Below are 19,752 nucleotides of genomic sequence, written 5' to 3' on the forward strand. Positions count from 1 at the left end.
GTCTGGGCTGTTTTTCTCTACAACCACCCTGAATGCACAGAGAATGGTGGGTGAGCAGCATCCTGACCCCTGGCGGTGACATTCACTCCTGGTGGACTCTTAGGTCAGGGGTACTAACCCTGCCTGTGCTGGGATGACTGGGTTTCCTCACCTTGACACAAACCTAGAGTCACCTGAGAGGAAGGTACCTCAGGTAAGATGACACCTGTGTGAGCCTGGCCCATAGGCAAGCTGGTGAAGCATTTTTTGACTGGTCATTGATATGGAAGGCCGTGCTGCTCCTGGGTTGTTTAAGAAAGCAGGCCGAGCAAGCAGGGAGCAGCTGACTCATCATCTCTGTGATCTCTTCAGTTCCTGCAGTGACTCACCTCAGTGGCGGTGTGCGTCCGGAGCAGTGAGTGAGTGGAAGGAAGCCCTTTCCTCACAAGTCACTGTGGACATGTTGTTTATTATGGCAGCTAAGACAGGCTGTGCCAGTCCTGGGTTAGGAATTCCATCCTCACAAAATTCTTTCTCACAGTCTTTTCTTATGTGACATGTTTTTGTGTCAACCTTTTTATTATAAAATCCACTGGTGGCCTCTCCTCTGGTAACACTGAGAAATAGGGAGGTCCAGTGCCTCTGGAGAGAAACTGCAGCTGAGGTCCCAGCAGGGGGATGGCCCTGCACTAAGGGTCCCGCCTCCTGCACTCTGCAGTGTCCTCTGGAGGGTTAGTTACGCCAGAGCGCCTCCAAGCCCCTGGGGCCTCCCTTCCCACCTCATTCAGTTCCAGAAAAGTCCCTTTTCATTCTCTCTCCAAGGAAAAGACCTCCCTCCTTCACTGAGGGGGTCTCCACCCAGACTTCCCAGGGGACCACCTGCTCAGAGGCTGTTCCTCCCCTCTTCCCTGCCTGTCGTGGTGGCTGAGACAGCCCTCTAACTCAGTGGGAACCTCCCTTCCTCCATGTAGTCCTCTGGAGGCCACCTAGCTCAGGGCTCACAAATACCAGTCAGCAACACTCCTCAGAGCAACTCTGAGAAAGGTAGCTTTGGAGTAAAGCGCCCGTCAGGCCCACACGCTGACCTCTGGCCTGTGTGCCCAGAGGTGCCAGAGACCTTGGGCCTTCTTAAAGGACAGGGTCCTGTTTATCAGCTTCCTTACAGAGGATGGCAGTGACAACTCTTCCCCGGTGTGACAGCCAGAATCATCTGCAGACTATAGAATCCCTGGGGGACAGAGCAGGTCTCTTCTCTGGAGTTAAATCACCCTTACAGCTGAGGAGACTGCACTGGAGACAGGAACAAAAGCCTCAGTTCCGTGTAGGAGAGCCTTGCTCTCTGACCTTGTCCCTCTTCCTGCCAAGACTATAGCATTGAGAACAACTCGGATAATGTGAAGATGGTCCCAGGTTACTCAGTGCCTAGGACCTCATTCTCAGGGGAGGAAGGGACTTAATGGTGTGATGGCAGATGACCTCTCTGAGGTGGGGGCTTGCTCGCTTAAAATTCTGTGACTATGGGTATGTGTGCAGCTGGCAGAGCTGAGCATGAACTGACAAGTGTCTGTTCCTGCCTCTGAGACACCACTGGGGCACCTTGAACATGGCTCAGTCTTGTTCTGCTAAAATGTGTCTAGGGTTACCCTTTTTTTTTTTTTTCTGAAAAGACTATGGAAGTTAACAGGTACTTGTTCTTTCAGCTAGGGCCTATGGCCACAGCAGTAGGTGTGCTGTTGGTACACAGCAGTATGGTATCGGGAGGGTGAGCAGGCTCACACAGAGTAACCATGCCCCAGCCATACAGTGCAGCCGCCTCAGATGCTTCCACTGCTCAGTCTTTGCTCAGGCCTGGTTAGTCAGAGATTACAAATTCCCAAAAGGAAACCAGGTGTCCAGCTTGGACCAGTGTGTATAAAGTATGATACATGAGCCACCCTGTTGGAACCCTCCAGAGTCGGCCTGCCAGGCTATGTTGCTCTGGGCACATGGACCCGAGAGCAGCTGATCCAAGATGTAGGCAAAACTGACAGGAGCCTAGCAAGGCCTGGAGGCCACTGGAGAGTGAACAGTGGGACCATTGGTGCCTCCCTCCTGTGGTGACTGACTCTCCTCTCTTTTGATCTTCAGTGTGGGGCTGCCTTCCAGGAGGACGACATCATTGTGCTCAATGGCACCAAGGAGGATGTGGAGATGCTGAAGAAGAGGATGGAGGAGAGGAGGCTGAGGGCCAAGCTGGAGAAGGTAATGAGTGGGCCTCAATTCTGCCCCAGAACCTCCTGCAAACTATTCTGCCCCCTTAGCAGATGCTACTCAGGGTACATGGCTGAGTTTTGTCAGCCTAGGAGGCTCTAGACACAGATTCAGGGCTTGGCTACATTGGGCTTCATCACCAAGACAAGTGGGTCGGTGGCTCAAGGCGTGGTGGTGTACAAAAGATTTTAAAATGATGGATCAAACACTTGCATACGGCATGGCGTGAGTGAGCTCTCAGGAACAGCAGTCACTGAGTTTAAAAGAGCACTCGTGGGCTGGGGATGTGCTCAGTTGGAGTGTGAGGCCCTCGGCTCTGTCCCAGTGCAGAAAATGAAAGGAGTCATAATGCATTTTCATAGCTTGTAAAGGTGAGAGCAGAAGTCACCATTATCCCAGCAGGTCTGAGATCCGCATCCTCAGCCACCTGCAGTGTGGTCCAGCAGGCACAGAGGGCAGGAAGCTGACGGGCTTTAAGTTGGCATACAAAGCAGTGGACCTCAGGGTGGCTCTAATGGTTTTGTTGCTTTATAGAAAGGTTAGGCTGAAGGTAAACTTAGGCCTACCCTTGTTTTTACTAACGTAGAGATCCAGATGTGCACACCTGTAATCCTAGCCTCCTAAGGTAGAGTCAGGAGAGTTGGAAGCCAGTTTGGAGAGCCAGGGGCTAAGTGTAGCTTAGTGGTAGAGCACCTGCCTCTCACGTAGAGAGTCGTGGGTTCAATCCCAGCACTGAAACAAAGAAAATCCACAGGGCAAATGCTGGAAGTGTTAGAACAGTAGGTGTGGTGAGGACACACTGACCAGAAACAGCCAGCATTAAATTGGCCTACATCTGCCAGTATGTGTAGGAGGAGCTAAGGTGGGAGGAGCTAGGAGAGGGGAGGAGAGAGAGAGGCAAACATGGAGGCTGTATTCACGTGTCTCTGCCAGTCAAAGATAGTTGGTGTATCTAGGTTGGGTATTGAGTTATACTTCTGATTGTATGGGCATCTTGTTATTTATCATTACTAAATATATAAAGCCTTTGGATAATCTAAGCATTAGAGTCTCATTTTTCTTACTGGGCCCGCATGGATGGCAGGATGGTCTGGGCAATGCCCAGCCTTGCGGAGATTGCCAGAGCCATCTCCCACGCTGGCGTCTCGTGGGTTACAGGGCTGGTGTTTCTGGCTGGCCGTTTCTAGCTCTGCATTTAGGGGCCACATGGTTGAGCTAGGCAGAGCCACCGCAGCCTAGACAGTCGGCTTCTCCGGCAGACTTACTGTAGTAAGTAAATACTTACTACAGCAAGGATGGCTGGAGGGGATAAGGCTGTAGTGATGGAGGGGCTTTGCTTGTGCCTTTGTCAGAGAAGAAAGAACAGAAAGAATCACATCACCCACGAGTGATAGTATTTTCATGGTTGTGAAGCTGAAGAAGCTGATGGTTACACAAGGAACCCGTCTCTCAGGAGAAGCAAATCCGTCCTCATTTCTTCCTCTGTCATCTTGGAAAACAGTGCATGTAGCACATGCAGATGTTCTGTGGCCCTGAGAACCGTGGCGCTTCAGACGTGTGTGTGTGTGTGTGTGTGTGTGTGTGTGTGTGTGTGTGTGTGTGTGTGTGAGAATTCGAAATACTCCTCACTTACCATCATAAAGGCAGAGAAAAGCTGAAGTGTCTGTGACAAGAGACAGCAGCCAAGGGGATCTGATTGGTTTTTGCTGTCCTTGGTCAGTTTTTAAAAAACTTGAGGAGAGTCATAGTGTGCAAAAGCAGCAGGAGCCTTGTCAGCCTAGGAGGGCTCGTGGCTCCCCGAGTGGCTGTCCCATCACAGGCTTCCTGCCAAGTCCTGCAGAGTCCAGTGGGATTGGATCCCCTCTGCAACCTCCTCAGCAGGGCCTCTGTGAACACACTTAGATACTGCTACCAAGATACAAAATATTTCCCAAATACCTCACCTGCTGTCAGGGCTTATGTCTTCATGCCTCCAGCTTTGAACAGCTCTGCTGTCAGTGGGGGGGAGAAGAACTGAGCGTTTGTCTCGGTTGTTTTGTGTGTGTGTGGGGGGGGGGTGGACACTGAGTGTGTGCACACAACAAGATGTCAGGTGTCTTCCTCTGTCACTCTCTGCTCTGTTACCTTGAAACAGGGTCTCTCACTAAGCCTGAAGACCACCATTTCAGCATGACTGGCTAACCAGCAAATTCTCAGGATCCTAGTCTCTCACCTGCCAGTTCTGGGGTACAGACATGTGCAGTTATGCCCAGATTTCTACAATGGATGCTTCTGCACGGAGACATCTCCATAGTCTGCGGGTTTTGTTTTTTTTTTTTTTTTTTTTTTTGATTTTTAGTAATAGCCTTCACAGATTTGCATGTTTGCATTACATATGTGAAATGAACTGTTTCTTACCATTTTTTTTTCAAATGCTTTAAGTCACATTGCATGGATGTCACACATTGAAGGCCACCACCAAGAAGGGTCTTTTGTTCAGTGTAAGAGATGAGGGCCTTCCAAAATTCATTATTTTGTTTTACTTTTTTATGTTAGAGATGGTCTCATGAAGTCCAGGCTGGCCTCGAATGTACTGGCCATAAACTCATGATTCTCATGTCTGCCTCCCCTGTGCTGAGACAGCAGGTGTGCTGCTGGCTAGGCTGTGTCTCTCTGGTACACTTTTGGGGTTCTTATGGAAATGGTGTTTTAAAGTTAGTTGTGACCTGCCCTTCTGATCATCTGTGCAGCTAAATGTGATTTCAGAAGGGTCAGCCTTCTGGGGGATGAATAGTAACTATGGTACCAATCAAACATCTAAAAAATCTAATGACAATAACACACTTGTGCGGAGACAGCGTGGACGATTGGCAGAGCCATCTTCGTTCTTCAGGGAAAGCCTCTAAGCCTTACAGCTAAACAGACATCAAAGCTTGATAGCTCTGGAACTGAGTTCTCAGAGTGAATGAGACTCCATATATGTCCATGTGTGTAGAATTTATGTTAAGTGCCCTTTTGTGTACAATAGTCACTGGAAATAGTGACCTTTTGTGTTTGTACTGTGGTGTTGGGGATCGAACTCAGGGCCTCCTGAACACTAGATGGCTGCTTCATCACAGAGCAACCTCTGTTGAGTCACTGAGCCCATCTGTATGATGAGTCTCTGTGGACTCAGCCTTTTGTGGGGCATAGCTGCTAGACTGTAGACAGGTCATCCTCAGAGAACATGTCAGGTCATCAGAGGGACTCTGGGCCCTAGGCAGGCCCACTGCCACTGTGATCTGCTTAATTTGAGCATATCCCCCTCCCTCCCCACCTCCCACCCACCTCCCTCCCACCCCATCAGTTACTTTTCTGTCTGTGTGCTGAAACACCATGACCAGTGGCAGCCTCTAGAGGCAGAGTTTATTTTGGCTCACAGGTCCACAAGGTGAGAGTCCATCATGGCTGGGAGGCATAGGCACAAGAACAGGAAGCTTTGAGAGAACACCTCCATCCACACTCAGGAAGCAGAGTAAACTGGAACTGGGGTGAGGTGGTACACCCCAGTAGTGCACCTCCACTTGCTAAAGATTCCCTAAACTCCCAAACTGTATCACCAATCTGGGATCAAGTGTTCAAATACCCAAGCCTCTGGGAGACTTTCCCATTCAACCACCACACCCTCCAACAGTTTCTTTCTTCTTACAGAAAACAAAGAAACCGAAAACAGCCGAGTGTGCTTCAAAGCTGGGTATCACACAAGGTACGACCTTAAGAACCTGGCTGTAGTTTATCCACATATACCAGGGCCTTGCTTTGCTTTGGCTCAAGGTTTGTTTTGCTGGTTCTGTCTTCTACAGACTCCGCAGGGCCATCAAAAGTGAAGGCTGGCAAGCCTGAGGAGGCAGACCCCGATCCCAGAGAGAAGAAAAGCACCTTGGCTCCCAGGGGCGCAGGTGAGTCTTGCTGAGCCAGCAGAGAACCGAGAAAGCTGGAAAGCCAGAGCAAAGGATGAGAAAAGTTAGGTTTTCCCGATCGTTCATCGGTGGCTCCCCATGTCCTCTGAATGAAAGAGCAGCCAAAGGTTCTGGGCACGCAGCCCATTTCTTACTGTTGTGCAAGCTTAGTTCCATACCACAGCATCACACAGAGCTACACCCGATGCCTCACACTGTGGAGGGCTTGGGCACTGCAGACACACACACTGTGTGGAGCCCTTAGGCATTGCAGACACACACACTGTGTGGAGCCCTTAGGCACTGCAGACACACACACTGTGTGGAGCCCTTAGGCACTGCAGACACACACACTGTGTGGAGCCCTTAGGCATTGCAGACACACACACTGTGTGGAGCCCTTAGGCACTGCAGACACACACACTGTGTGGAGGGCTTGGGCACTGCAGTCCTTCCTGTGCTCTCCTCAGGTCCTTTCTCTCTATCTGCCTCTTGGCCAAGTGGCCAGACAGGTCTTGAAACTCAATGTCTTTACTTTAAGGAAAACAGCATCTCCACCAGCCCAGTGGCAGAGATGGTTCAGCCATGAGTGCCAGGCCGGTCTGCACCACATGTTTGAGTTCAGGCAGGTCTAGGTCACATGGTGAGTTTCAGGCCAGCTAGGGTATGTACTGAGACTCTGTCTCAAAAAGAAAAAGGCAGGAGAGCTGGCCTAGCAGTTCAGAGCCAGTAGTGCTCTGGCTGAGAACCTGCGTTCTGTTCCTAGCACCCACATCTGGCAGCTCACTTGTAACTCCATCTCCAGAGGACCTGACAGCCTCTTCAGGCCTCGACAGGCACATACACGTACACATCATCCAGTCACACAAACATGCACTCACAGATAAATAAAGAGAAAAAAGAAAACCAAAAAAGGAAAATAAAGAGAAAAAAGAAAACCAAAAAAGGAAAATAAAGAGAAAAAAGAAAACCAAAAAAGGAAAATAAATATTTATGCCATGCCTGTTGACACCCGCCTGTCATCCCAGCCACTCGGGAGTCGAGGCAGGAGGATCAAAAGTTTGAGGTCATCCTAGGCAACTTACTAAAATCCTATATCAAAACAGAAGGGACCTGGGGCTGTAGCGTAGTAGAGAGCTTGTTTACTGTGTGTGGGACCTGGGTTCAATGCCCAGCACTGCAACAAGAAAGGAAGGTCGCAGTTTCTTTACAAAAAGAGACGCACAGGAGAGAGGGGGAGGGGGAGAGAGGGAGAGAGAGATTGTGGTATGTCCAGCATAAACAGTGACCAGTGGCCATCCTGGCTTCAATCAGGATAGTGGGCTGGCAGGACAAGCCATTGGGACTTCTGGACTCTCTTTGTCCTTGTTCAATACCAACCTGAGAAGACCAGACCCTCAGTCTGAGTACTGAGAAGCTGGAGACAGTCTGGTGCTAGCACGCGGTTAGGCCTTAAGTGGTTGGGGCGCTGAGTAGCTTTCAGGAGACACTGGTAAGAGTTTGTGCTTCAGGCCAGGCACGGCTGCTTGGGAGTCAGTGTTAGGAAAAGCACTCCAAGTTTAAGGCCAGACTGGTCTACATACCAAGTTCTAGGCCAGCCAGGACTACATAGTGAGGCCCTGACTCAAATAATTAATATACTGTAGGCAAGAAATATAGCTCAGTGGTTAGAACACTAGCACATATGCACAAAGCCCTGGGCTTGGTATAAAATGGTGCGATGGCTGCTCCCATAATCCCAGCTCTTGGGAGATGACAGCCAAAGGATCCAAAGTCAAGGCCAGTCTCGGCTGCAGAGTGAGTTCAAGGATGGCCTGGGCTCTATCGCCCCTGCTCTTGCTTCAGCTTCTTTCCAGATAGCAGCAAGACGTTGGGAGCTTAGTGAAGTGGCATGCATGACTTGGTCCCTTTAAACCTTAGTCATTTGGAGTGATCTTCAGTCCCAGCCTTACTAGTTTTGGCGTTGTTTTCCAGCAGCTAACGGGAGTGCTTCTGGCAAAGTCGGCAAGCCCCCCTGCGGGGCCCTGAAGAGGTCCATCGCAGACAGTGAGGAGTCTGAGACCTACAAGTCCATCTTCACCAGCCACAGCTCTGCCAAGCGCTCCAAGGAGGAGTCTGCGCACTGGGTCACCCACACGTCCTACTGCTTCTGAAGCAGGCCTGGGCCTCGCCACGGGCTTCCTTTGTGGCCTTCTTTGCCACACTTGCTTGGTGTGGCACTGTGCTATAAAGCTGTCCTCTGCAATCCTCGACCGGCGTGGTCACTTGCTGTGAGATCTTGTGGGTCCTGGGAGTGAGAAGTGGCTGGTGATATACCTAGTAGCTGTCCACAGGCCATACCCCTCACTTAGCCTGGTGACTCCGCTGCTTGTCTTAGGTAACAAAAAGGCTCTGGCTCCTCACTGCACACGTGGCCCATTTTCTGAACTCATGATGGATCAAGGTGGAACGGCCCTGAGCTTAGGGACAGACGTCCAACAATCTCAGCCCTTGCTCCTCATGGGTTTTCTCTTGCCTCATACAAAGACAGCAGAGAGGAAACACCTGACTGCCTGGTACAAACTGCACCCTTTTCTCTCATCTTCCTTCTCTTTCCCTCTCCAGTGTCTTGGTAAGAGAATGGCAGCCATCCAGGTGCCAGTGGCAGGCAGGAATGTTTCCTTTCCCGTGCCCACAGTTAAATTCGGAACCTCTGTGACACTTCATGGGGTGTGATAGATCTGCCTTTGTAGGCTGGTTCCAAAACCCTGCTTCTGGGCTGGGCAGATGGCTTGCTCAGTGGATAAAGCACTCGCCGTGGACACTTGTGGACCAGAGTTTGGATCCACAGAACCTTTATAAAAGCCTGGTGAACACTGTAGCTGGCGTGTGAGCCAGCCCCTGTAAGGCAAGGCGCTGAGTTCAGGGTTTGAGGAGAGCCTGCCTCAGACACCAGCTGGAATGCAATTGAGAGATTCCCAGTGTCAGCCTCCAGCCTCCACACATGCCCACAAACTTGCAAACACTTAAAGCCCCTGTTTTCAAACCAAACATGGTGGCATGTCTGTAATCCAAGCCGTCAGAAGACTGCAGCAGAAAGATCACCATGATGTCAAAACTGGCAAGGTTACATAGCAAGACCTCACCTCAGCAAACAGCCCAAGAAAAGCACCTGCTCCCACTGCTCTCTGGTTTACTGCTTGCAGGCAATGAGGCTTGGCCCCAAATAGACATGCGTGTGTTCTGGGACAGTGCTGAGGGCACTGTGGAAGTGTGCAGCAGGGCAGAGCATGAGTGAGCATGCTCCAGGAGAACCTGGGTGCATGGTCTGTGTACTTAGAACATTGAAATAAAGGTTGTAGAAGTATTTGGGGGTTTGTTTTTGCTTTTGAAACATGGCCTCACTATATGCATGGCTGGCCTCAAACTCAAGGTCTTCCTGTCTCACCCTCCTCCAAGGGGCGAGAATTACAACTAAGGATATGGCTCGCAAGGTCGAGCCCCTGCCTAGCACACACAAAGCCCTGGGTTCCATCCCCAGCATTACACAATCTAGACGTGACAGCCACCTGTCGCTCCAGCATTTGCGAGGTGGAGGCAGATGGATCAGAAGTTCAAGACCATCCTTGACCACATAGAAGTTTTAGACAAGCCTGGGATAAAAAGACCCTGTCTTTTTAAAAAAAAAAAAAAAAGTAATGAATTTTTATTGTTCAAAACAACTATTTTTAATACAATGAAAACTACCATAGAGAGGTTTTTTTGTTGTTAAGTTCTCATAACAGTTACTTTATTTGGCTAGTTGGGTTTTTTTTTTTTTTTTTTTTTTTTTTTTTTTTTTTTAATCAAGAGGCCTTTATTGAGGATACAGTGTAAAACTCAAAGCCGCTCTGTCATTGAGTTAAAGCGACACCATTTTTCTCTTATCCTATCTTTACAAAGAAAGTTTAGCCCTCATAAGCCATATTTTACTAATTACAACCTTTAAATTTTTGATGATTTTTTTTAAAAACCACTTTGACATTTTGCAGCCTTGAAACTTCAATGTCTTCAGATCTGCAGCCTCAAAATTCCCACAGACTTCTGCCTGGGTTTATATGACTCCCTCCCTCCTCCTTTGCCCTGCCCCCACAGGAGACCCCTGAAAACAGGAAACAGGGTTTGTTCTGAGATCTGTCTCCAGCCTCTAAAATTACTAAAGGCATGGCCTCCCTGAGAGTGGAGGACCAGCTTGTTGAGTGGCCCTGGGTGTCAGTGAGAAGAAGCCTTGCCGCGCCAGGCTGAGCAGCCAGTCCTTTCCTAGGGCCCTAGAGCCGGGCTCCACACACTACCTGAGTGACCCCGACCCAGGAAGAATTTCTTCTCTGAGACCTTTGTGCTTCTGGCTTTCCCCTCGTCCTTTTCAGTGAACACACTGAGGAGAAGGGGATTCTGGGATTCCTACACTCGGGTACACATGAATGTTTCCAGATAACCGAAAGCAAGTGTGCCAGGTGTGTGGTGGGGCCATCTGCAAATAGAGGCCATCTTCCCATAGGATGTCCCCACACAGCTACCGAGTGCCAGATCTGACTTCAAAAGCCGTACCTACAGACATGGATGCTCAGCCTGCAATCCCTTCAGCATGGGAATGTTTACCATCTTGCACAGGGCCACCTGCTTCTGGAGTAAGCCTTTGTAGCCTCTGGATGGAAGGCCATGTGACACGAAGCCTGGTCTCTAATCCAGCAGGAGGGCCTGTATCTCTCAGTATCTGGTAGGAGCCTGACAGGAACCTACTCTCTGCCCTAGGGGAGTGAGTGCCCCTGCTGCTCGCTGGCTCCTGGACGAGTCTGTACAAGCCATGTACCGCTCAGAGTGCAGTGCAGTTGGAGGCAGTGTGTTAGCAGAAAGTCACTGCACAGGACAGTCTCAAGATCCCTCCAGTGACCTAGGAAGAACAAGTGTGGGCCTTATGCTGTATGGGTAGTATGTTCTGTTTCATGTCACCTCTGCAAATGGCTGGCTCCAAATACATGTGTGTGTGTGTGTGTGTGTGTGTGTGTGTGTCTGTGTCTGTGTCTGTGTGTGTGTGTCTGTGTGTGTGTCTGTGTGTGTGTCTGTGTGTGTGTCTGCGTGTGTCTGTGTGTGTGTGTGGTGTATATGTTGTGTGCATACACAAGTGCACAGGTGCATATGCAGGCATGTGGAGACCCAAAGTAAGCCTTGGCTATTGTTTTTTAGACGCTGTACAACTTGTCTTTTGAGATGGTCTCACTGGCCCAGAACTCAACAAGTACTTACTTAGGCTGGGTAGCCACCAAGTACATGTTCAGGCTGTCCCTGCCTCCCTGGCTCTGTGACTTCAAGTGCACACCACAACTAGCTTTTTAATGCATGTTCTAGAGACTAAACTCAGAGCCGTATACTCGCGTACAAACATTACCTACTGAGCCGTCTCCCCAGCTCCTTGGATGACAGTCCCCACAACACTTAAATGCAGGTGCAGGCCAAAGGAACGACATCCATGAGCCCTGATGAGCAGCCTGTGGCTGGTAACCTTGTTTCTCATTGGATCTGCCTCTGAGGGGCACCTTGTGCCTGCAGCTCACCAATGTCTGGATCAAATAAATGAAACCAGAAACAGACGATGGCCTCTCCTCTCGCTTCAGTGTGCCAAGCTCAGAAAGAACAGTCCAGCAAGGAGACAGCGTCCTCCTTGTCTTCTTGAAGTTTCTCCTCCCTGGAAGTCCTACCAGGCAGGCTACTTGCAGTGAGTAAGCCTCAGTCTTCTTAAGCTAAAGGCATCACAATGGCTGGGGCTGTTGGCTCAGGGCCCTCTGTGACATCACGAGCCCCCAACACTAGACCCTCAGTCTCTGGCACCACGGCAGGCAGCCCCACCATGAGTAGTTTCCCAGGCCAGCTCTGCTCACCATGCGGACGCTGAGATGGTTCCTGTTCTTGCCTCTGTGCGTCTCTTGCGCCTATGCTTTCATGTTTTCTTCACTGAGGGAGAAAACCAAGGAAAGCCCAGGGAAAGTGCCTTGCGGAGGACACTTCCGGATTAGACAGAATATTCCAGAGAATGCCCAAGGCTGGCTTGGGAACAAATGGCTCTGGCTTTTTGTCGTCATTGTGATATATGTGATACTGAAGTTTCGAGGAGATGGTGAGAAGAAGAAGGTAAGGATGGACTTGGTCAGGCCTCGGCCATTCACTCTCAGAAACTCAGGTCCCGTACCTACAAGTAGGACGACTAGAGTCTGACCTTGAGCTTTGACCAGAAAGCCCTGTGATAGCTAGGTGAACTTGCTTCCTCAGTGACAACAGTAGTCGCCACATCCACAGAGGATGGGACAGTTTGAGGTGGGCTAAACAGCTCACGATTTTCCTGTGACGTAAGTTTTGTTTATTCCCCACCCCCACCCCACCCCCGAATTGAGAGTAGACTCTGGGGCTCCCAATGTGTTCCATGTCAGACCTGCTCACAGGAGCAGGCTCACACACACCAGGCAAGGCGGGGTCTGTCTGTTTCCCTTGCTTTTGACTCATCGCAAATTTCTGAACCAAAGGAACTTTTACCTCGAGTAAAGGAAGTTTGAGGCCTCTGCTCTGATAAAGAGTAGTGACCAATGTTCCCCACAGTGACTCTGCAGCTCTTCAGAGATCAGAAGAACAGAGATTCAGTCTAAGACAAACCCAGCATTTCAAGACACTGTGGCCAGGGGCTGGGAGATGGCTCAGTTGGATAAGTGTCTGCTGTACAACCTTGAGAACCCGAGTTCTAGCCACAGCACCCATGTAAAAGTCAGGCATGGTGGTGCACCCCTGTAACTGGAGAGCTGGGGAAGCAGAACAGGAGGACCTTGTTAGACAGCCAGTCTAGCAGAATTCTGGTGTCCCAGCTTCAGTGAGAGACTTTGCCTCAGAAAAAGCAGTGAAGTGGTGGAGGAAGATACCCAGTACCTACTGACCTCCACACACAGGCATGGCACTTTGGCTAGAACAGAGGCTGCCAGGCTGCATAGGAAGGGTCAAGTAGAAATCCTTTTCACCTGTGCAGGTTATATAGTCTCCGTGGCAGCTACTTCCTCTGCCATGTGAGCCTGAGAACAATAACAGCTAGTGACTGAGTTCAGCTGGGTGCCAATAAAACTTTATTTACAAAAACAAGTGGTGGGCCAATTTGGTCACAGTTAACCAACATCCAGACTAGGTTTGTTATCATGTTCCCTCTTAGATGAACCTAACTCTTGAAACTGTGTCAGAGCTAGCGAGACCACTGGAGTTGTTCACCCTGAATATCTTTCTTGACAGGAGCAGAATCCTACCAGCCTCCGAGGCTGCCACTTCCGCTCTCCACCAAAGAAAGCTCAAAGTATTTCCCTCAGCAAAGACTTCACTTTCAATACTTTAACCCAGCTCGAGATGGAACTGGTGAAATTTGTGTCCAAGGTGCGGAATCTTAAGGTCTCCATGGCAACTAGCAGTAACTCCAGGCTGCAGATCCCAGATACACCCATGGACCCATACAATAATGTCACAATATATGAGATATGGGGTGAGGAGGAGTCTGAGTGAGGGGGTTTATAGTAAAGTATAAGAGAAGACGAGTCTAGTACTGACAGACAGTATCCAAACTAATAAAGACTATTCTGAAGAAAGAGTCCCCCACATGAGGTCTTTCTCCCCTCCACACTGCCTCCTTTTGTTTTTGTTTGGTTTTTTGTTTTTGTTTTTGTTTTTGTTTGGTTTTTTGGGGGGTTTTGTTTTTTGAGACAGGGTTTCTCTGTATAGCCCTGGCTGTCCTGGAACTCACTCTGTAGACCAGGCTGGCCTCGAACTTAGAAATCCGCCTGCCTCTGCCTCCCAAGTGCTGGGATTAAAGGCGTGTGCCACCACTGTCCAGATTTTTTGTTTTGTTTTTAACTGGAGTTTAAAATGCCAAGTCTTAGTAGCTTTGGAAATCATAACTGCCTTTCCCTTTCCCAGGTCTTCCACTGGCATGCACAGGGACATTTCTGAGCATAAATCACTGGTCCTGGGGGGTCAGCCAGGCTCCAGAGCGTGGAGGCAGGCGCTGATATTTTCCTGGACACTCTTGGTTTCTACATACTATCTTCAGATATCTGATTGGAATGATTAATTTCATAACAAAGTAGAACTTCATAGGTTTACAAGGGCAGTGATTCTGTCAGGAGAGGCAGTTCTGGAACCTTCTACTTCTCCCACAACTAGAGAAATCTTTATTCATTCCATCCCACAGGCCTTTGGCTTTACAAACTTATTTTTTCTAGCAAACTAGCAATTACGTGTGGACTTTCAGAGGAGAGAAACAGCAGGTTGTAACAGTGTATCTGTTTCAGTCTATCCTTCCAGAATTGATTGCCGTTCCAGGTTGGTGCACGGGATCTCATTAGGAAGAAGAAGAGATGTCCTCTATGACTTTGGGTTTAAGATACTGATGAACTGAACAAGGACTCTCAAATTAGTCTTTCTAAATGTACTTTATATGTGTGCACATGCGTGCCTGCCGTTTTTTTTATTTGTACACCACAGACATGTAGGTGTCCTTGGAGGGCAGAAGAGGGCGCTAGAGGGCGCTGCAGTTGCAGGTGGTGTGAGTGCTTTTAACAGCTGAGAGGTGTTTGCCTTACTGTAGTGTCAGGATGGCGGCTGGAGAGGAGCTGATGGCACGACTTATTATCATAACACACACAGAAGAAGCCTGCCGGGCAAAGTAACAATGCTATTGAGAGAGCAAATGGTAGTTTCAGTGTTTCAATGTGGGCATATTTTAGATGTTCACCAACCACACCTGTAGCTGCCAAGATAGACAGCTCGTTGGCCGAACCTGGCCCACTGTCTGGGTTTGTGCGGCTTTGCAAGCTATTCATTGTTTTTATATTGTCAGGTGATTTAAAAAAAAAAAAATCAAAGCAGACACTTTCTTGTGATGTGAAAATTAGGTCAGGGTCTAAACCCTCCCAGAGCCCAGCCACTCTGGCTAAACTTAAATGTCATTGGTGGCTGCTTTGATGCTGTCAGGGCAGACGGAGTGAGACACTTCTCAGAGTTGACTGGTCTGACCCAGGAGAAACCTGCTACCTTCTAGTCTGTGCTCCACCAATGAGAACAGTACACCCCATGTGCAGCCTTTCCCATGAGTGTTATGAGATGCCCTGGTGGCCCTTGGGAAGGAAATTGAAATGTGAGTTGTGTCAAGTAACAGGTGGGGGACAGACAGCATCTAGGACCCAAGAAGGGCTCCCAACTAACAGAAAGTAGGGCTCTCACCACTCAACTCAGGAGCTGGATCCATCATAGGCCCTGGAAGAATAGACCCTGAGTGACCGCTGATGCTGGTGCCTATTACAGCCTTGGGAGATGCTTAGTGGGGCTGCTCTGGCCTGTGGGTAGCCTCTGCCCTCAGAGAGACTGTGGTGTTTCAAGCAGTGAGGTTTCAGGTCATTTTCTTACATAGCAATAGAAAATAAGTCCAGTGTGTGGTACATACAAACCAAGTTAAAGAGTTGCTTCCACCTGCTGCTTCTGGTACATCTCGTGGCACCCTGAGCCCTGCCTTTCCCCTGTCTTCTGGTCCCTGAGCCCCAAAAATGGGGCCAAAGAAAGAAACAGCCGAGATTTTGAGAAACTGTTCTTTGAAATCCAGACTACAGGCTTCACCCAGACGAGCCCTTGAGCAGCAGCTGGCTGCGCCTTATTCTGAAGTGACAGATCCCGGAGCCAGGTATACGGCTTGAGCGTCTGTCTGCCTTGTGTGTGTGAGTGCTAGGTTTGATCCCCATGCTGCATAAACTGGGGTGTGGTGGTTCATGTCTGAGGAGACAAGAGGATCAAAACTTCATCTGTATAGTAAGGTTAAGGCCAGCCGAGAGAGAGAGAGAGAGAGAGAGAGAGAGAGAGAGAGAGAGAGAGAGAGGCTGGCGAGATGGCTCAGCGGTTACGAGTACTGACTGCTCTTCCAGAGGTCCTGAGTTCAATTCCCAGCAACCACATGGTGGCTCACAACCATCTGTAATGGGATCCAATGCCCTCTTCTGGTGTGTCTGAAGACAGCTACAGTGTACTTACATATAATAAATAAATAAAAACCTTTGGGCCGGAGCAAGAGGGAGAAAGGAAGGAAGGAAGGGGGGGAATGGAAATAAGAAAAACTTAGGTTAACAGAAACTTACCAAGGCAGCAAGCTCCCCCCACCCCCCGCGCCCTTCATTTCTCCTGGGGGTGACTTAAAGCACAGCACCAAGCCAGGAAATTGACATTAGCCCAGTGTCGGTGGAGCCCGGTGCTGTCTTGTACCAGTAATCTCCAGCTCCACGGCCACCTCCACACCCACCTCAGGGAGACAGAAAATAAAACAGTGAGTACCTATAATATACAAATTATAATAAGCAAATTCTTATAGTGTGCAAGGTTTCCCTTCTGGATTTAGCCCATTCTAAGTGTCTCCCACAGGTAGCATCCAATCCCACATCCTTACCTTAGAGAGCCTGAGAGGCTCTGCTCTCCTGGCTCTCAGACCAGTCTCCTCCTGGCTATACTGGCCAAGCTCTTCTCTACCTCAGGACCTTTGAAGTGCCCCTCCCCCAAGGCTGACATCATAACCCTGCTGCTATTCTGGTCTCCAGCCAGCCAGCAACCCCAGTGAGGCCGTCCAGGAGTTATCAGGAAGGAGCCTCTCTGCGTCTCAGCACTGGCTTGCTCTTCTCCCCGTCACTGTCTCTCCCCTGTGTGCAACCAGGCATCTCACTAGACTTCTTGCTCGCCCATTCCCTCTAGAGGCAATGTGGAGAGGCTGGGGCTCATAACAGATCCTCAAACATCCCTTAGCCCCCAGCTCCAGAACCTCATGGGGAACCCCAAAGCAACCAGGGATTGTCTTGGGTGGGCTGGGATGATTGGCCACCAGGAGAGCCGAGTACAGACGGTGGAACTCCACCCCCTTTCCCTGCCTTCCAGTAAAGGAGGGACACTTAGTTTGGGGAGATGGTTGATGCCATGCTAGAGAGAAGCTGCCACAAGTCCCCAAGGTGTGTACTTGTACAGTGGCCTTCTTCAGGAAGTATTTCCATTCCATTTTGGATCCCCCACTTCTACCTGACTCTGCACACCGTGGGGTCATGAGAGATGTTACCAAGGCTCCAATAGTCAAAGCTTTGAAGAAACCCCCCCCCTTTTTTTTTCTCTTTTTCTTCCTCTAATCCCATTTCTCTGTCTCTCCTTCCCTCCCTCTCTCCCTCCTCCTTTCCCTCCCTCCCGTCCCACTGCTTCACAGACGTAGTCCTGAGGACAGCCGGTTTCTACAGTCTGTTCTACATCCTGTTCCTTTTGCTCTGATCTGTGTCTTTCTCATGCCTGCCTTCTCACGGGAAGGCAAGTGTGCCTGCAGTCTCTCTCCCTTCGCAGCTTTCCTAAGAACACATCTTGGTTTTCCCTCCCAGCTTGAGGACAGTTCATGTATGTGCAGGTGCCTCTGAATACCCCACCACACCCGTCTATGAGGAATCCTAGGGAGTTTCCAATCATTTGTAATCACAAACACCTTGCACGGGTCTGAGGTGGGTGAGGGTGAACCGCCCAGGCAGCCTCTTGAGAGAAGGCATTTCCACATTACCTCTAGAGGTAGTGCGCCTGTCTGCACTCTCACCAGAAATACTGGAGCAGTTTCTGATCAAGCATGGGGTTGCAGATCTTGGGTACATTTGACATAGCAAAGTCCCATTAGAGCCAGTGCAGTTTCTCATGTGGCCACTAGGTGGCAGACAAAGCCCATTGGAACAAGAGAACAGTTTCCAAAGCCGGAGGTATTGGGGGGCCTTTCAATGACAATCTGTGGTAGGTCAAGTGAAGTTCATTGTCAGTTAACGTAGAAACCAGCATTGAACTTGTATAGACGTCTTGCCTTTATTTTGTTTTGAGACAAGGCGTGAAACAGGCGGGGCTGGAACTCACTGTGTAGCTCAGATCGTCTCTGGACCTGTGATCCTCCTGCCTCAGCCTCTTGAATGGTAGAATCATAGATATGGGTCACTATACCTGGCTTCCGCCTTTGTTGGAGGTGGAAGATCTCTAACTGGCTATGTAGCTGAGGATGGCTTTGAACTCTGACCCTCCTCCCTGTGCCTGAACAAAAACAGGGGTTACAGGCAGTACTATCAGCCAGGCTTCGATATTTTAGTTAACAGACCATAATCATTTGCCCATTGGCTCAACAGATATATAGCTGTTCTAGATACTGTGAACAAGACAAAAGAGAAGACAGAACACCTACAGAAGGCTGGCATTCCGCTGGTGGGAAAGAGGAGCCACAAGCAAATTACAGAAGGGCTAGCCTCGGGTGGCTTTGAGGCGAGGTCCTGGGTGCTACCACCTGGGGTGAAAAAGAGAAAACCTGCAAGAAGCAGGTCCAAGCTGAGTGCATAGAATTTGTCTGGCAGTCCTCAGACTGTGGGTTCAGTACACACACACACACACACACACACACACACACACACAAGTGAATTCTCAGCTGACAGTGTAGCTCAGTGGTAGAGTTCTTACCTAACACACTTGAGGTCCTGGGTTCCATCCCCACCAAAACCAACAAAAAATTAGTTTAGAATTTAAGGGCTGGAGAGATGGTTCAGCGGTTAAGAGCACTGACTGCTCTTCCAGAGGTCCTGAGTTCAATTCCCAGCAACCACATGGTGGCTCACGACCATCTGTGATGGAATCCAATGCCCTCTTCTGGTGTGTCTGAAGACAGCTACAGTGTACTCATATACATAAAAAGTATATAAAATAAATAAACAAATCTTTTTTAAAAATTAAAGTTAAAAAGAATCCCTCAGTGGCATGTGTCTGCATGTTTGCTTCGTCTCTGAGCCCACCACAGTTTCGCCTGGTCCGGGTTGGCTCCTTGATGTCCTTTGTCCCATCCAAAATGAATAACTGATTCCCTCCCCCCCCCCCCCCAGCAACAATGACTGCTGAAGACACTAGACCCCTAATCTGCAAACAGGAACCATGATCCTGTCTGTTTCCTTTCCCAGTTTTTCTGGAATGGTTGACTTTGGAAATAAAGACAAACATCATAGTGCAAGAGACCCACTTGCTTCTGTCCCCAGACTCCACTGAGGAAGCCTGAACGAGGGAAGGAGTGGTGGCTGGCACTGGGTCCTTTCAGCTTTAATTCCCTGGGGTGTCATGGGTAAAGTTAAAACTGGGGAGACTTACCTAAGAGTGGGACAGGGAGTGTGGAGGAGCAGATGGGTTGGGCAGAGCATGGAGACTGGGACCCTAGTGAAAACAGGAGATTGAGGTCCAGGGGCAGGGCCCCATCACAGGACCAGATGGGTCTCAGGCCTGGTTGCCTGGAGGCATCCTAAAGCCCCATTTCTTCCTACAAGGTCCCCTAAGCACCTTGACAATGCCCACTCCCTTACTCTCTGGGGCTTAGAACTCTGGTGAGGGGCTCCCCAACAAAGTTCACACCGAGGGTAGGAGTCAGCCTATGTGGAGCACGCCAGAACTGGGCTTACAAATCAAGGCAAAGAGACGCTGGGTCTGCAGAGACCTTTGAACTCCAGGAGGCCAGGGGAGCTGCTTGAGGCACCTACACACACAGCAGCTCTGGGATTGG

General features: G+C 49.6%; 2 protein-coding genes and 1 long non-coding RNA gene across 4 annotated transcripts in view; 2 read left to right on the forward strand and 1 right to left on the reverse strand.

Moving 5' to 3' along the window:
* Positions 1 to 9,492, forward strand: part of Rtf2 (replication termination factor 2) — a 29,974-nt gene extending 20,482 nt beyond the window's left edge. The window contains exons 6-9 of one of the 2 annotated variants that reach the window (XM_034496337.2): positions 2,107 to 2,220; positions 5,899 to 5,953; positions 6,051 to 6,146; positions 8,124 to 9,492. In XM_034496337.2, coding sequence (XP_034352228.1) covers positions 2,107 to 2,220; positions 5,899 to 5,953; positions 6,051 to 6,146; positions 8,124 to 8,299 — 441 coding nt within the window. In that variant the 3' untranslated portion in view covers positions 8,300 to 9,492. Of the gene's footprint in view, positions 1 to 2,106; positions 2,221 to 5,898; positions 5,954 to 6,050; positions 6,147 to 8,120 lie in introns of both variants that reach the window. The other variant, XM_034496336.2, reaches the window with a different exon arrangement.
* Positions 9,493 to 9,992: 500 nt separating this feature from the next.
* LOC117704556 (protein FAM209-like) lies at positions 9,993 to 13,851 on the forward strand. The gene is made up of 2 exons (XM_034496733.2): positions 9,993 to 12,290; positions 13,425 to 13,851. Exons 1-2 carry the CDS (start codon positions 12,042 to 12,044, stop codon positions 13,686 to 13,688), a joined length of 513 nt encoding a protein of 170 aa, XP_034352624.1. The 5' UTR covers positions 9,993 to 12,041; the 3' UTR covers positions 13,689 to 13,851.
* LOC143441532 (uncharacterized) lies at positions 13,238 to 16,788 on the reverse strand. Its single transcript, XR_013109053.1, has 2 exons — positions 16,612 to 16,788; positions 13,238 to 14,835 (listed from the first exon to the last, which is right to left on the reverse strand). It is a non-coding gene; the product is annotated as an uncharacterized LOC143441532 (long non-coding RNA).
* Between the last annotated feature and the right edge of the window lie 2,964 nt (positions 16,789 to 19,752).

Source organism: Arvicanthis niloticus, chromosome 2, assembly GCF_011762505.2.
Source record: "Arvicanthis niloticus isolate mArvNil1 chromosome 2, mArvNil1.pat.X, whole genome shotgun sequence".
Taxonomy (NCBI): domain Eukaryota; kingdom Metazoa; phylum Chordata; class Mammalia; order Rodentia; family Muridae; genus Arvicanthis; species Arvicanthis niloticus.

Bases quoted from the DNA above. Each gene is read 5' to 3' on its own strand.
- LOC117704556 (XM_034496733.2), top strand. From the start codon at position 12,042: ATGCGGACGCTGAGATGGTTCCTGTTCTTGCCTCTGTGCGTCTCTTGC. The intron at 12,291-13,424 runs GTAAGGATGGAC...CTTTCTTGACAG, and splicing joins GAGATGGTGAGAAGAAGAAG to GAGCAGAATCCTACCAGCCT.